General features: G+C 36.4%; 1 protein-coding gene across 1 annotated transcript in view; it reads left to right on the forward strand.

The window, feature by feature from the left end:
- The window catches only part of LOC115212939 (sodium- and chloride-dependent taurine transporter), a 100,732-nt gene that overhangs the window by 66,459 nt on the left and 18,657 nt on the right, over positions 1–15,616 (forward strand). The window contains exons 7-8 of the mRNA XM_029781788.2: positions 5,721–5,845; positions 14,261–14,373. Of these exons, the coding sequence (XP_029637648.1) occupies positions 5,721–5,845; positions 14,261–14,373 (238 nt within the window). The remainder of the gene's footprint in view (positions 1–5,720; positions 5,846–14,260; positions 14,374–15,616) is intronic.

Raw genomic sequence — 15,616 nt, forward strand, 5'->3', positions numbered from 1 at the left:
CACAATTTCGACTCCTGTCTCCAAAAAAAGACGCCGAAGAAATTGGAGAGGAGTTAAACCAGAACGCTGAAGGAGGTAAGCAAATGGTGAGATCAAGTGTGCTACATTTTTACGGATAAATATTTTCAAAATATGGCTTCCCGTATTGAGCATAGTGCTTTCTTTCAACTGCAGAAGACTGGATTTTGAAAAATAAGAAAGAATGTATAATCTGTTGAACCTTCAAGTGACCCAAGCAATTTTTCATCTCATATTCATTTTGTCTTTATAAATGTCATCTTCGTCACCTTTGAGATATATCTAGTCAGATATATTTTAATGCTGACTTAAGATTAGCAAATCAATGTAAGATATTGAGAATTTTAATTCTACCCCAGGTCAGAGTCAGTCACACCTGAGACGTAGTTACCTGAGATATTATGTAGCCTTCTATCTCTGAGCTCTTCCTATGTAGTATCATTCATACTATCAATAGTTATTTTACTTAAGTACCAAATCACTTTTCCTCTTTGGATATGTTAATATTTGAAATAAATAATTATATTCTTCATTTGTAATACCTTAGATTCATGCTATGTTATATCATATCTAGTTTTGTTTTTTCTCATCATCACTTAAAGACTAATCTTAATATAATTAGATTATTTTCAACAATCAGAGAAAACATGAATGAAAATCGATCATTGTACAGTACTTAGAATTATAATTTAAAATAATTTTACAATAATAGTGAAATTATTATTATTGTTTTTGTTTTATTATGTTTTTTTTTTGTAACAAGCAACTGTAATTATCACACGAGTGGCAAATGCTGTTAAATAAACGGTACGCTCTTTGTGAGATTTGACTGAAGCAGTAGAAAGGGATTTTATCAGGAAATGATAGGGTCTTCCATCAACTGAAAATCGAAACCGGGACCCTTTCTACTGTTGCAATCAAATCTCACTCATTTGTGAGTCACTTCACTTCTGAGCTAAAATCTGCTAGAATAAAATATTCTTAAACATTATATTACGCCTAAATTACGTTTCCATGTTAAATTAGAGATTTAAAGTTACTAAATTGATAATACATTATAAAACTTATAAATCAATTTTGACAAGTCAGCGTGTCGACAATGTTAATTCAAAAATGTTGATATCACTAAACAGATACCTGTTCTAGATAAACTACACCTGCACTTCAGTTTTATTTTGGAAACATATCTAATATTTGTAATGTGTCTAGGAATTAATATAGACATGTAGTCATAAATCTCTGACTGATGATGTCATGGCAGCTAAAAATACGCCCTAAGTATATCATCTACTTGAGCTTAAAACAACACAGATTTCAGCGCATTTTCTAATTTATCCTAATTTATCTCAGCCACACATAATTAAATATTAAATAGATATTAAAATTGTATATTAGATAACCGATATATATCTTTAAAAAGGTTAGGGATGAGGCTAGTACAGTCGTTGAATTTCTACAGCCAAGAAAGTGACGTCGAAATTGTAGTAAACAACAAATTCTTCCAAACGGGTTTTCTTTTATGAAAAGCGTCTAACTATCGATTGATGACATCTCATTTATGCATTTATTCCCCACCCCACCTACCCCAACTTTTATTATAGAAATGATCAAACCAACAACAGATTATACATTTGGAAAGTGATGTCCAGCACGAATTTTTTGTCACACTAAGACAAAACATGATCAAACAAAATGAATAAACCCAAAGAAATTTTTTAAATCATTTGATTAAAAAAAATGTAATGGACTGCTTTAATTATTAGAAGTCATGGGTAGGGGGTTAATCTTCAAACGAATCTGAATTTAATTTTGATATTAGTATTTTCTGAAACAGTGTGAAACAGTGTTCACATGCACACGATGTACGCAAAAGGCCGCTATATTGAAATAGCGATATATTAAAATGAATGCCATTTACGTATATATTGATGTTTGTTTTTATGTTAAGTTATATATAAAACAATTTATCCTTAAACTAAAGGAGTACTCAATACTTTTTAGTAGAGTATATATTTGTTAATCTTTACAAGGAAAAGATTTGCAATAACTTCGAAATTTCGACTTTTTCTCCTCACATTTCAAACACACAGTGCTCCATAGCACATTTCATCATATCTACATGTCACTTTTAAACCATCGGAAAATTCCCAGGTTAAAATCATTAAAACACTGGGTTGATTTAAATAGTAAATAGGAATTTAAAGCTTAACATTTTATTTCACAAAATGAACTAATGCTTAGTGACTCATCAATACTGATGTTCCTGTCAATCTCAGATGTTATACCTTGCATTAAACAATTTAGCCAAGTGTTAACGTAAAAAGGTAACTTCAAAACGTTACAATTATTTTATTTATATAGTGATTTCTCTCTCATTAAACGGGTATATTATTATGCAAAGAAAAGTACAGTATATTATATTTAAATGATTTAGATTTTCTGTGAAATATCAAACTTTGATACTTCGAATGCTGTTACTTTTGTTGATCTTCAAACACTTGGCTTTGCCAATGTTTTCAGCGAAATCAAAGTAAAAACTTGTATTGTTTCAATGCGGGAAGCACATCAAAATAGCACCTGCAAGGAATTTGATGTGAGGCTACACGTTCTTGGCAGTGGTTATTTACCACATAATGAAAGGACGTTAAAAAATGTTTTTAATGAAAAATCTCAAATTGTCTTTAAATGTTTTGAATTATATTTGTTATTGAATTAATCATTTATTATATTAAATCCTTTAATATTTAGTTCTCATTTCTGGGAACGACTGTCATTCATGGTGTGTTGATGTTATGTGTGAATATACATGCATACGTACATACACGCATATACATACATACATACATACATACATACATACATACATACATACACATACATACATATGTGTATGTATGTGTGTGCTAAACTTCATCAAAAGACTGTCATTTAATACACTATAAGTCTTGAGATTCCTCTGGAATATATTTACGATTGTCTTTTCAATCAAACCAGACAGTAGATTCATTTTCTGTCCTAAATTTGCTGCTGGGATTCCTAAAGTAGTTTATAATTAACCGCCTTCATACAGTAGGTCAATTCTTATAACTAGCATGGGACTGGCAAATAGAAAAAAAAAAAGATTGCAAACTTAAGTCCATATCCGAAATTTCAGAAGGAAGTTATTTTTCCCTATAATCAGCGGCATCAAAATCAAATTTATCTGCACTTGTTATTTTTTAGCTCCAGGTTAGCTCTAATCCAGCAGATCAGTAATCAACGGAATTCCAGTCGTGTCCCCCTGACCGTTGTTTTCGTGCATAGAGTGCCCTGAACTATGTTACCCAATGTGTCCTTTTAACACACTGTTGGCTGTGAGTTGAGAAACATTTGGTTACTATTTCAAGCACTTATAGTGACCACATAGAAGAGCCATCATTGGCACGTAATTTGTAATGTTGAGTTGATCTATACATGCTGATAAAATTAATTACTATAGAATGTGGGACAAATCTAGGCAGAAGAATTATCTAATACTGTAGCGAGAGACAAGCACCGATAAGGAAATAACATAATATTTATTTAAAATTTTGGTACAAGGCCAGTATGTTTGAGGGGTGGTTAAGTCGAATTCATCGATCCCAGTCCTTATTTTATCGACTCCGAAAGAATGTAAAGCTAAGTCGACATCAGAGAAATTTAAATTCAAAGCTTTATGGTTACAGCTTTGAAAATCTGTGCAGCAAGAAGTCCAGTTAAATATTTAAAATTTGAACTCTTGTTCATGGCTCGTCGGTTTTCGGTGTATTTACTTTTTTTTTTTCTTGCATGGAATCTTTTTTATGTGGAGTTGGCCAATCAAAACTGATTATCAGCCAGCCCTGTCTGTGCATCATATTTGTATCCTCTTGTTCAGACACCACAAAGGCTAGAGGAAACTAGTTTCCAGAAAATTCTTCTCTTTAAAACAGTGGTTCTCAACTTTTTTTTAATATCCTGGCCAGATCCAAGACCTGAGTATTTTTAGAGGGCCGCACCAAAAAAAAAAAAAATGTAAAGCACAAGTCAATTAAAGAAACATTTATTATGTTTATAAGAGAAGACTGTCGGGTGGTGGCGCGCCGAAAAGATGCTTGAGAGCCGCATTCGACCCTGAGAGCCACGGTTAAGAAACACTACTCAAGTCATTATAGCCATATTTGCAATGCTTAGTATGAGGGGTTTCCAGGTAACGCTTCAGACTGGGAACAATCAGTAAACTCTATCTCGACTGCAACAAGTTTTGAAATCATCACTACTAGCTAGAGTGTTTACGCAGGCACCCACTTGCGAAAAATAGATATCAACAAATATCTAAACTTACTTTGCACACAAATAAGTAATTTTTTCTATCCAGTACGGAAACTTTGCCACAAAGACACATGCACTTTTACATAATGCTAACAATTTAACCCAAACATTCTCACTCACAACAAATATTACATATATACCACAGATATAAACACCCCCTAAAACTCAGGTGAGGTAACATAACATACTAAATTTTATCTATAATAGTAATTATATTCTACATGATAAAACTAGTAATTGTTATCAAAATAAAATGAGGTCTCCTCAAGCACAGGGAAGTCATTAACTTGCAATGTATAAAGTAAATTTATAACTTTTGTCTTCGTTAATTTTCTATCATTTCACTCTTAAAAGCTTTTACAGCTTGTCTACCATTCATATTAAGTTAGTTTAGTCGTGTTACCTCACTCACCACTTAGGTGAGCGCTATGCATACCAAATATTTAAAAGGTGTTGCTACAAAAAAGTGGGTAAGAACCATTGCTATAGACTTTTATTTGCCAGAAGGACATTTTATCTGTTCACTTTTCTTTAACATTTGCTCTGTATAATCTCTCTGGCTTGGCAGTGACCCGGTAGAGATCTTGTAATCATGAACAAAACAAAACCTTGGGAAGTAATTAAAAGTGTGTTAAAAATGTTGAAGGAAGCTAAAGCTTTATGATTCAAAACTTGGATAGATTTCCAGTAACATATATTATTTTAAAAATTGTAATTATTTCTACATTGAATGAGCAAGACTATTTTTCACGTTGCTCCAGTTCACTCAGCTATAGAAATGCATCGCGATGTCACTAGTGTCAAGCTGTATCGGCCTTTGCCTTTCTCTAGGATAACATCGGCGGCGTGGAGAGGAGAGACCAGTACGCATGGGCAACTGCTGGTCTTCCATAAACAACCTTGCGCGGACTTTTGCCTCGGAGGATAACTTTCTAGTTGCAATCCCATGATCATTAACAAGGACACCTAAGGTAGAGATCGCAAATCTAAATAGTTTGGAGTATCATTTCTTTTAGTTCTATGTTCAAATTCTACCGGAATGGACGCTACCTTTCATCCTTCCGTCCAGAAATCTATTGTGGATCGATGTGATCAACAGTTATCAACACTTCGTATACATTCAGGAAATCTGTCATACAGCTGACAAATCTATCGTTTGGTCTGGCTTCCAGAACGGTTTATTATTGAAACGATTAGAAATAAAACCTAGTATACTATTGCATTCTCACGCGCTAATACACACACACACACACACACACCACACACACACACACACACACACACCGACAGTGAAATTAAATGTTTTTCTTTTGTTTCTGTTGTCTTCAGATGATTTTCCATTAGTTTCATGAAAATTTTCTTTTAATTTTTAGGGACAGTATTATATTTTCCGTAACCAACAGTGGAACAAGTTTGTTAGCAGGTTTTATAACTTTCCCAGTCTTGGGTTATATGGCTAACAAAATGAATAAGACTATTGATGATGTCGCTGAATCCGGTATGATAATCTTCTTATTAATCATTATTATTATTAATTAATATTAATTATTATTATTATTATTATTATTTTATTATTATTATTATTGAGTGAGTGAGAGAGCAATTCATGCCATCAAGGTGACACTGGGGTAAAATATACGAAGCCCAATATACCCATCATGACTACCCGTCTGATAGGGGTACACCAGGCACATGCATCACAACCATATGTGCACGACATGGTGATCTTATATCAATATAAACAGCACATGACCTTGCAGGTGGGGCCCAGTTAGAAATTTCTTCAGGTGGAGTAGCCCATCCCGCTCAAAAGGTCCCTGAATAAGGGTTGTTTAAGGATGTTGAAAGAACCACCCATGTTTCCAGAGATGAATTATTCAAACCTCAAAGAATCCCTCTCAACACATGGCTATGATGCTCCCCCTATTATTATTATTATTATTATTATTATTATTCCTTTGTAACACAGTGTAGGTAGAAATGCACCTGAGTCTTTAGTCAAGTCACAACAAGGACCTCAGACATATATTATTATTATTATTATTATTATTATTGAGTGAGAGAGCAGTACATGCCATCAAAGTGACACTGGGGTAAAATATACGAAGCCCAGTATACCCATCATGACTACCCGTCTGATAAGGGTACACCAGACACATGCATCACAACCATATGTGCGCGACAGGGTGATCTCATATCAAGATAAACAGCACATGACCTTGCAGGTGGGGCCCAGTTAGAATTTTCTTCTGGTCGAGTAGCCCATCCTGCTCAAAAGGTCCCTGAATAAGGGTTGTTTAAGGATGTTGAACGAAACACCCATGTTTCCAAAGGTGAATTTTCCAAAGCTCCAAGAATTCCTTTCAACACACAGCCATGATACTCCCCCGCTACTTCTGCTCATGATCAGAGATGCACATATCGTGAGCCACTAAGGGACATGCTCAACTGGTTATGGTCAAACAACTGACAAGCAAATCTGTGGTATTGAGCAGAATATTTGGTGTAGCCCATCTTTTATACCAAGACAAAACAATGTACATGATAACACTTCCAATAAGTTAAGATCAGAATCCATGAGAGTCACAGGCCTGGTACTGCATCAGAGCATTGCCACTGCCTAGTACTGCATCAGGTCATTATTATTATTATTATTATTATTATTATTATTATTATTATTATTATTATTATTATCAATTTACGTTTGAATTTTGCTTTACATTTGTACAAGTTGGCTCTAAGACTCACCCAGAGACCACAAGAGACAACAGGTTGGAAGTTCATGCTAGTGTTACACCTAGTGTGCCATATATTTGGTTTTGTACATAGTGTTGTTGTTGTTGTTCTTCTTCTTCTTCTTCTTCTTCTACTTATTATTATTATTATTATTATTATTATTATTATTATTATTATTAATAATAATAATAATAACAATGGATAAATTAAATACTAGTGAAACACTGGGGTCGATGTAATCGACTGGTCTCCTCCTCACCCCCAAATTTCATCAGACCTTGTGCCTTTAGTAGAAAGGATTATTATTGTTATTATTATCATTATTATTATTGAGTGAGAGAGCAATGCATGCCATCAAAGTGACACTGGGGTAAAATATACGAAGCCCAGTATACCCATCATGACTACTCGTTTAATAAGGGTACACCAGGCACATGCATCACAACCATATGTGCGCGACATAATCTCATATCAAGATAAACAGCACTTGACCTTGCAGGTGGGGTTCACTTAGAATTTTCTTCTGATCGAGTAGCCCATCGTGCTCAAAAGGCCCTGAATAAGATTTGTTTCAGGATGTTGAACGAAACACCCATGTTTCCAAAGGTCAATTATTCAAACCCCAAAGAATTTTTCTCAACACGTGGCTATGATGCTTCTCAACTACTTCCGCTAGTGATCAGAGATGCACATATCATCACCACTAAGGGGCATGCTCAACTGGTTAAGGTCAAGTAACTGACAAGCAAATCTGTGGTACTGAGCAGAATATTTGCTGTAGCCTGTCTTTTATATCAAGACAAAATATGTACATGATAACACTTCCAGTCAGTTAGGTTGTTGTTGTTGTTGTTGTTGTTGTTGTTGTTGAAATACTTAGCGGTATTTCGTCCGTTTTTACGTTCTGAGTTCTAATTCCGCCGAGGTCGGCTTTATTTTTCATCCTTTCGGGGTCGATGAAATAAGTATCAGTTATACACTGGGGTGGATGAAATTGACTATCCCCTCACCCAAATTGCAGGCCTTGTGCCTATAGTAGAAAGAGTTATTATTATTATTATTATTATTATTATTATATTATTATTATTATTATTATTATTACTGTTGTTGTTTAAGGCGGTGAGCTGGCTGGATGGTTAGCACCTCAAGCCAAATGCATAGCGGCATTTCATCCGTCTTTACGTTCTGGGTTCAAATTCCGCCGAAGTCGACTTTGCCTTTCATCTTTTCGGGGTCGATAAATTAAGTACCAGTTGAACACTGGGGTTGATGTAATCGACTCATCACCTCCCCAAAAATGGCTGCCCTTGAGGCAAAATTTGAACCACTATTTGAACCAAAAATTAAACCATTATTATTATTATTCAACACTTGGTAGTTTCAGGAAGATTTCTACTACATACTGCATCACCTGCTACTCTTTCGTGTTACTGGAAAATTCGTAGTACATTTTAAATATACGCAGGTGTATATAGAGTTAGCCGACTGGAGAGGGAATGGTGCAAAAGCCTTGCAAATCTATTCATGCAGTTTTAACTCTCTGATAGATACCGATTGAAACCGTGCAGATATGAAGCTACTGCATCGAGCCATCTAAACTGCGTCTGGATAGGGCATTTATAGAGAGGGCAAATGGGGTACAGAATGGTCACAGTGTCAACCTGACGACTACACTGACTACAAATTAGTGATCTGCACAGACGCTCGAAGACTACAGTAACCGTACTATCGAATTAGTCTAGCGCTAGTTGAGGAGGCAATAATCAACGACTGGTAATGGTGAGCTCTGAAGAGGCAATTCGAATAGATTTTACAGGATTTAGCAAGGAAGTAACAATTGAGAGAAATTGATTTGAGGATAACTAATGCACAAATTAAGAGGCGATTAGGAAATGCATCTTGATTGATGCGCTAGCGACGCGAATAAACCTCAGTTATTTCTTCAATGCAAAACATGAAGTTTGTGCTGTCAGAGTAAATCGTGTGCTCTAAGTCACAAAGGGTCAACATAGCAGAGGTGCAGCGTGGCAACAAACCTACAATTGGGGTTGTAAGAGACCGGAAAGATAGTGAACCTAGGTAACTATCTCTGCGCCCTATCACAATTCTCGGCAGAAGGCATGAAGTAAAGCGCAAAGCCAGTAATAGTAGCAGAGATACTGTTGCTCGTAAGTGATTGTGCAACGGGGGAAATCAGCTGTTAGGACAATTTACCCTACTAGTTTTATACTTTCATACAAGACTTGTCTGCCAGCATCTTAGCAGGCGTCAGTTGCAACTGGTATCAGTTGCATTGAATTCTCGGTTCAGTGAGAGGAGGATTGGTAGCGCCCTTAAAGAAGGGAATGGACTCCAGTACATAATTCTGCTGAAAGCCTGAGCTACACTGAGAGTAACAAAAGCGTTTTCTTTTCCCGGCAGAAAGAAAATAAAGCAATACTTTTCGTCACAACACACTAAAATAGCTTCCCAGCAACAGATCTCTCTCCGAAATTTTTGATTATTTTTTAATGCATTTGAAAAGTGGAATCTTCCCGAAATATTATGGGGCCATTAATCAAGAAATATAAAGTAATACAATATCTTTTCTCTTTGTTTTTCATTTATTGAAACCATTTATATACTTTATTTAATCCTACTTGATTCAATCAACAGAGACAGATTGTTCTCATTTCGACCCAGATGAGGACTAGTCCGAATAAATCAGAATACAATAAAACATTCGAAATACGTGAGAGTGAAAATGTAAAAGAAATTATTTTTGCATATAGATTGAAATTGAATGAAACCTTTTAACGAATAGTATTCCAGTAATATTTCCAGGACTGATTTTGAAAAAGATGGTAATTTAACAAACTGAATACATATTGGATTCTGTAGCGGATGTCTAAATACACACACACACACATATATATATATATGTGTGTGTGTGTGTGTGTGTGTGTTTATTACCTGTACCTCCGTTCATTTATTTGTTTATATGTGTGTGGAGGCGGGTGGTTTAGTGGTTAGGGTGTTGCACTCATGATCGTAATATTGTTGTTTCCATTCCTGGACCGGGTGATGTGTTGTGTTCTTGGGCATAACACTTCATTTCCCGTTGCTCCATTCCAATCACCCGGCAAGATGAGTAATCTTGTCACGGCCCATCGTCCCGTCCAGGGTGGGGAATATATACACAACAGAATTCGGGAAACTGGCCGTATGAGCCTATGGCTCAGGAAGACCTTTCCTCCTTCATGTATGTATATATATATATATATATATACATACACACACATAGCTTACCAGTACTTCTGTTCGCTTGCTTGTGTGTGTGTGTGTGTGTGCGTGTGTGTGTGTGTGTGTGCGTGTGTGTGTGTGTGTGTGTGTGTTTGGTGGCTAAACTAAATGGAAGCTGTAATAGATTAAAATTTGTAATTTTAATCTATTACCTATACTTCCATTTATATTACCATTTCAACGGAGGGTGGTATAAATGAAAATAAAAAGATTTAAAACGTTTCTTGCGGCAGAATTCAGCGTTATAATTGAGGGAAGTAATGGAGAGAAGGGTGTAGCTATTACAACAGGATATCGACTGTTTTAAAATCGAATTCATACACATTGGGGTGTATATATTCTGATAGTCCAGAAACGTATAGTATGAGATACTGGATATGATAATCGACATAGCATGTGCCGATGACAACAGGATCAAAGAGAAAGGAGAAAAACTGAACAACTACGATGATTTGAAGTGAGAAATACGAAGGTTATGGTCAATGAGGAGAGTAGACGTGATACCAATAATAATTGGCGCACTTGGAAGTATCAGCACTCAACTACCAATATGGCTCAAAAAGATTGGTACAAATGTAAAGAGAGAACACCGACAAAAATCAGCATTGCTTGGAACTGCAAGAATTTTTTGCCGGGTTCTTGAAGCATGCCCAGTAAACAAGTGTCACCTGAGTCTACTGGCTCTGGACAGCTGACACTTTCCATCATACCCAGCAAAATAAGCTGAAACTTTTCATCAAATGATGATGATGATGATGATGCACATTCCCGTCGAAGATGATGTATGAGTATTCAGCTTTTGCCGAACGACCTGCACAGATGATTTGTTTGTAGTGATCAAATGTTCGTGCTGCACATAAGGTCACTCCCTCCATCAAATCGATATGTACCACGCGTCAGGTGTCGATGCGATTGCAGAGCGACGCGCAGTGAAGTTCTTTGCTCAAAAACACAACGCACCACTCGGTCTAGGAATTGAAACCACTGTCTCGCGATCGTAAGCACAACACCCAAACCATTAGGCCATGCACCCAGCCCCTACATGGCAAATATTGGGTTAATCTAAACAGAAAAGAAACAGACGAAGCAAAATCCAAACTATGGCTGAGAAGCTCAGAACTCAGAGCAGAGACTGGAGGTTTTTTAATTGCAGCACAAAATCAAAGCCTTCCCACCAGAAATCACCAAAAACGTGTATGGAAAAGAAATACAAGTAACTGCAGAATATGTGGTGATAGAGAAGAAACAATAAGCCATATTGTCTCTGGTTGCCCAGTCCTGGCTAAGAAAGAATATATTCACAGACACGAGTGAGTTGGGACCTATATACACTGGAAGCTATGCCAACACTATGGAATAACAAAAGAAAAAATATGGTATAGGTACACCCCATAAAAGGTCACAGAAAATGAGAAAGCAACCATACTCAGGAATATGCCAATGCACGGAGAAAATGAAATTTAGGCCAACAGGTCGGATATAGTTGTCAGAGCTCACCAAGAAAAAAATTTGCTTTCTAATCGATGTATATATACCAATAGATGACAGTGTTTCTCTAAAAGAAACGGAAAAACTTTCAAAATACAAAGATCTGGAAATAGAGGAAACTCAAATGTGGAGGCTAAAAACAGAAACAATTCCTATTATTGTAGGCGCATTAGGCATGATAAAAAAAACATTCAGGCTAACACTTAACAAAAACACTAGAACTTACAAGTATATATAACATACTGAAAATAGCACTACTAGGCACTGCACACATTCTACGTAAAACACTTTCAAAACTGTGAAAATAAGAGCACAGCAAACCACAGCACATCCTCAAGGCACAGAGAGATACGTTCAGTAGTGCAATTAAAGCACGTGATAAAAATGAAACTTCTGGATAATAATAATAATAATAATAATAATAATAATAATAATAATAATAATAATAATAATAATAATAACTGCCCTGATGCAGTGCCAGGCACTGGCTCTCGTAGCTTCCCATTTTAATTGATTAGAAGTGTTATCATGTATATATTTTGTCTTGGTATAAAAGATGAGCTACAGCAAAAATTCTGCTCAATACCACAGATTTGCTTGTCAGTTGTTTGACCGTAACTAGTTGAGTATGTCCTTTGGTGGCTGACGATATGCACATCTCTGATCACGAGCGGAAGCCGTTGGGGAGCACCGTAGCCATGTGTTGAGAAGAATTCTTTGGGGTTTGAATAATTCTCCTCAGGAAACATAGGTGTTTCGTTCAACGTTCTGAAACAAACCTTATTGAGGACCTTTTGAGCAGGATAGGCTACTCGATATGAAGAAAATTTTAACTGGGCCCCACCTGCAAAGTCATGTGTTGTTTATCTTATATGAGATCACAATATCGCGCGCATATGGTTGAGATGCATTTCCTGCGTACCTTTATCAGACGGGTAGTCATGATGAGTATACCGGGCCTCGTATATTTGTACCTCAGTGTCACTTTGATGGCATGCACTCTTCTCTCACTCGATAATAATAACAATCTTTTCTACTATAGGCACAAGGCCTGAAATTTTTAGGGGAGGGGTTAGTCGATTACATTGACCCTAGTGCCCAGAAGAATGAAAGTCAAAGTTGATCTTGGCGAAATTTGAACACTTTCCAACGTTCTTCCAATTCACTCTACCCTCTCACAATAGCTAACCACAGCAACCCAAACTAATCACTTCATATACTAAATTTAATAACAATACTATTCCATAATTCCTTGTGATTCAAAAGAAGTCATAGACTTCATGTTGATGCCAACACAAGGAAATTCCGTCTGCACAGATAATGCCATCACATCTGTGTTCTTGTTCTCGTGCTTCTACCAATATGAAAAGGAACGTATCATCTTTTAATCCATGCATGTTCCTTCTATCAAAGTAATCTTCCTTCTCTCACCTATGTAATATATCTAGCCATTTATCTTCCTCTGTGTCGATTCATTCTTCTGTCACCTCAGTAATCATCTAACCATCTGTCTATCTTCCTTATGTTAACTTAGTCACCTTTCTAATCATTTATCTTCCTTCTTTCCCCGAAGTCATCTATAGTCATCTATCTTCCGTAACTTAAAACGTAAATGGGTCCTCCGCTCGTTTCGACGATGAGTTTTTCAATTGTTTGATCAATTGGGCTACCTACTTATTGAACAATAGAGCAAACGGTTTGGTATGCAACATATACTATAACCCTTAATGTAATTCTGAAGTAGATTTCATATGACACAGTGTATGACAAAGCTGAACCTTTACACTGCCGATACAATCCACCCAACACTTGTCCTTGTTTCTGTTAGCCCAGTTTTACTCACAAGGCTTGGGTCAACCCAAAATCCACAGAGAGATCAACTCGGTAATGGCTATCTCTTTGTTCAAACATCTCCTTTCTGTCACGTAAATCATCTGTCTGACTTCCTTCTACCAGCGGTTTTTTGCTGCAACTGTAAAGCTTGCAATCATGCAAGCCAAAGTTAAAGAGTGTTCTTTTTAGGACTGAAACTTCTTCCATGTAGAGATAGACGATGAAGCTGTGAGGATAATGCAAAAAGGCAATGACCGATAAATGTCGGCAATAACGTTGCTAACAAGGATGATAATATCAATGATGATGATTAAAACAGAATACAATAAAATTCCTGTTCTGAAAATAGCCTCCTCTGCTCTCAACGTTACTAAGATATCGAATTTTCAGTCGAATTAAGAAATTTTCTTTATGTTGTTCAAAATATGTGCAGATTCTAGTACCATTTGTCTAGCAGCAGCATCGACCCTAATCTAATCCGTTTTACAATCTTTAAAAAAGCTGTCTCGTCCACCTGATAAATATATCATCGAGTGAACACTTTCTTAAAGATCACATTTCATATTTTAACCAGGTCCCGGTATGGCATTTATTGCTTACCCTCAAGCCGTAGCAACCATGCCAGGAGCTCCGTTTTGGTCCATCCTCTTTTTCCTCATGTTGATTTTACTCGGAATGGACAGTCAGGTAAAATTTTATCTTCTTTTAACTAAAGTACAATCCACAATTTGCTAAAATGTTTTCTGGTACAAAAGTGTAATTTATTTCTTTTTGATGTCTATCTTATATAATGTATTTTGGTAATAACGAGTCAATCACTTGTTCAAAGCATTTTCAACGGTGAACGTGACAAGGGCACAAGACACCTTTAAACCTCTTCAGTCTAACTAGTAGAAATTTAGACACAAATTAAATGATCACAAGTAAACTAATGGCATTCAATTACAAGATGATATTTGTTGTTGATAATGTCCATTTAATCGCTAAGATTCATGTTGGCAACGTTCTGTACATAACGCAAATTAGTTCAGCCGTGTAAAGTTGGTATGTTTGCTTTGATGTGTATTTCTAAATGTGCATGTGAGAAAGAGAAAGACAGTGAGAGAGAAGGGGATGAGAAAAGTGTGATTATATATGCACACATACACAAGCCTGCGCGTGTACTTATCAGCATTTTACAGCTGGTACTTTTGCTTTTTGTTGCGTGGGTCCAGATCAGCTGTCATCTAGTAGATCTACGCCGCGCAAGTAATCGGCCGAACAATTAGGCGGGACTTAATAAATTTATACTATGTATCCTATTTATGAGAGCCATAATGCACACTCCGCTACGAAGTGCTTTATCGAATGAGACACAATTCTTCGTGCTAGACATGTGCTCTTCTAACTATCAAGTTTATATCTGTATGCCTGCAAATTCTGGTGGCGGGTACAAGGGAGGTGGTTAATATGGACTCGTTTCAAATGCGACGGTTGCTCTAAATGTGTTTGTTAATAGTTCAACACGGTGGCATAGCATGAGGTGTGTTGTGTGTGCAGATCACGAAGAATGTTCACTTTATATACCTGTATTTGCTGTAGTCGAAGCACAATGCGTTTAAGGAAAGGAGCATTCAATTTGGCTACATAGGGTGGCCAAATCCCACGCTACGCTACTGATTCTCTGCATCCCGGTACAGAGCTTGTAGCTAATGAGACGATGGTGCTGTAATTTTTGTTTGTATTTCTTATGTATTTGTCTGAATGAGAGATGACCAAATGTATTCCAGCCATGACCATACCGTCTTTATTCTTTACGTATAGAACCTAGAGTCACTTAATCAAACATGTTCTTTTCTAAGATGGGAGGGTGTGGATTTTCTAAGATGGAAGGCAGATTTTACCGCTATTTCTAATAAACATCACGTTTATATACATCACGTACAGAATC

Source organism: Octopus sinensis, linkage group LG1 (genome assembly GCF_006345805.1).
Source record: "Octopus sinensis linkage group LG1, ASM634580v1, whole genome shotgun sequence".
NCBI lineage: Eukaryota > Metazoa > Mollusca > Cephalopoda > Octopoda > Octopodidae > Octopus > Octopus sinensis.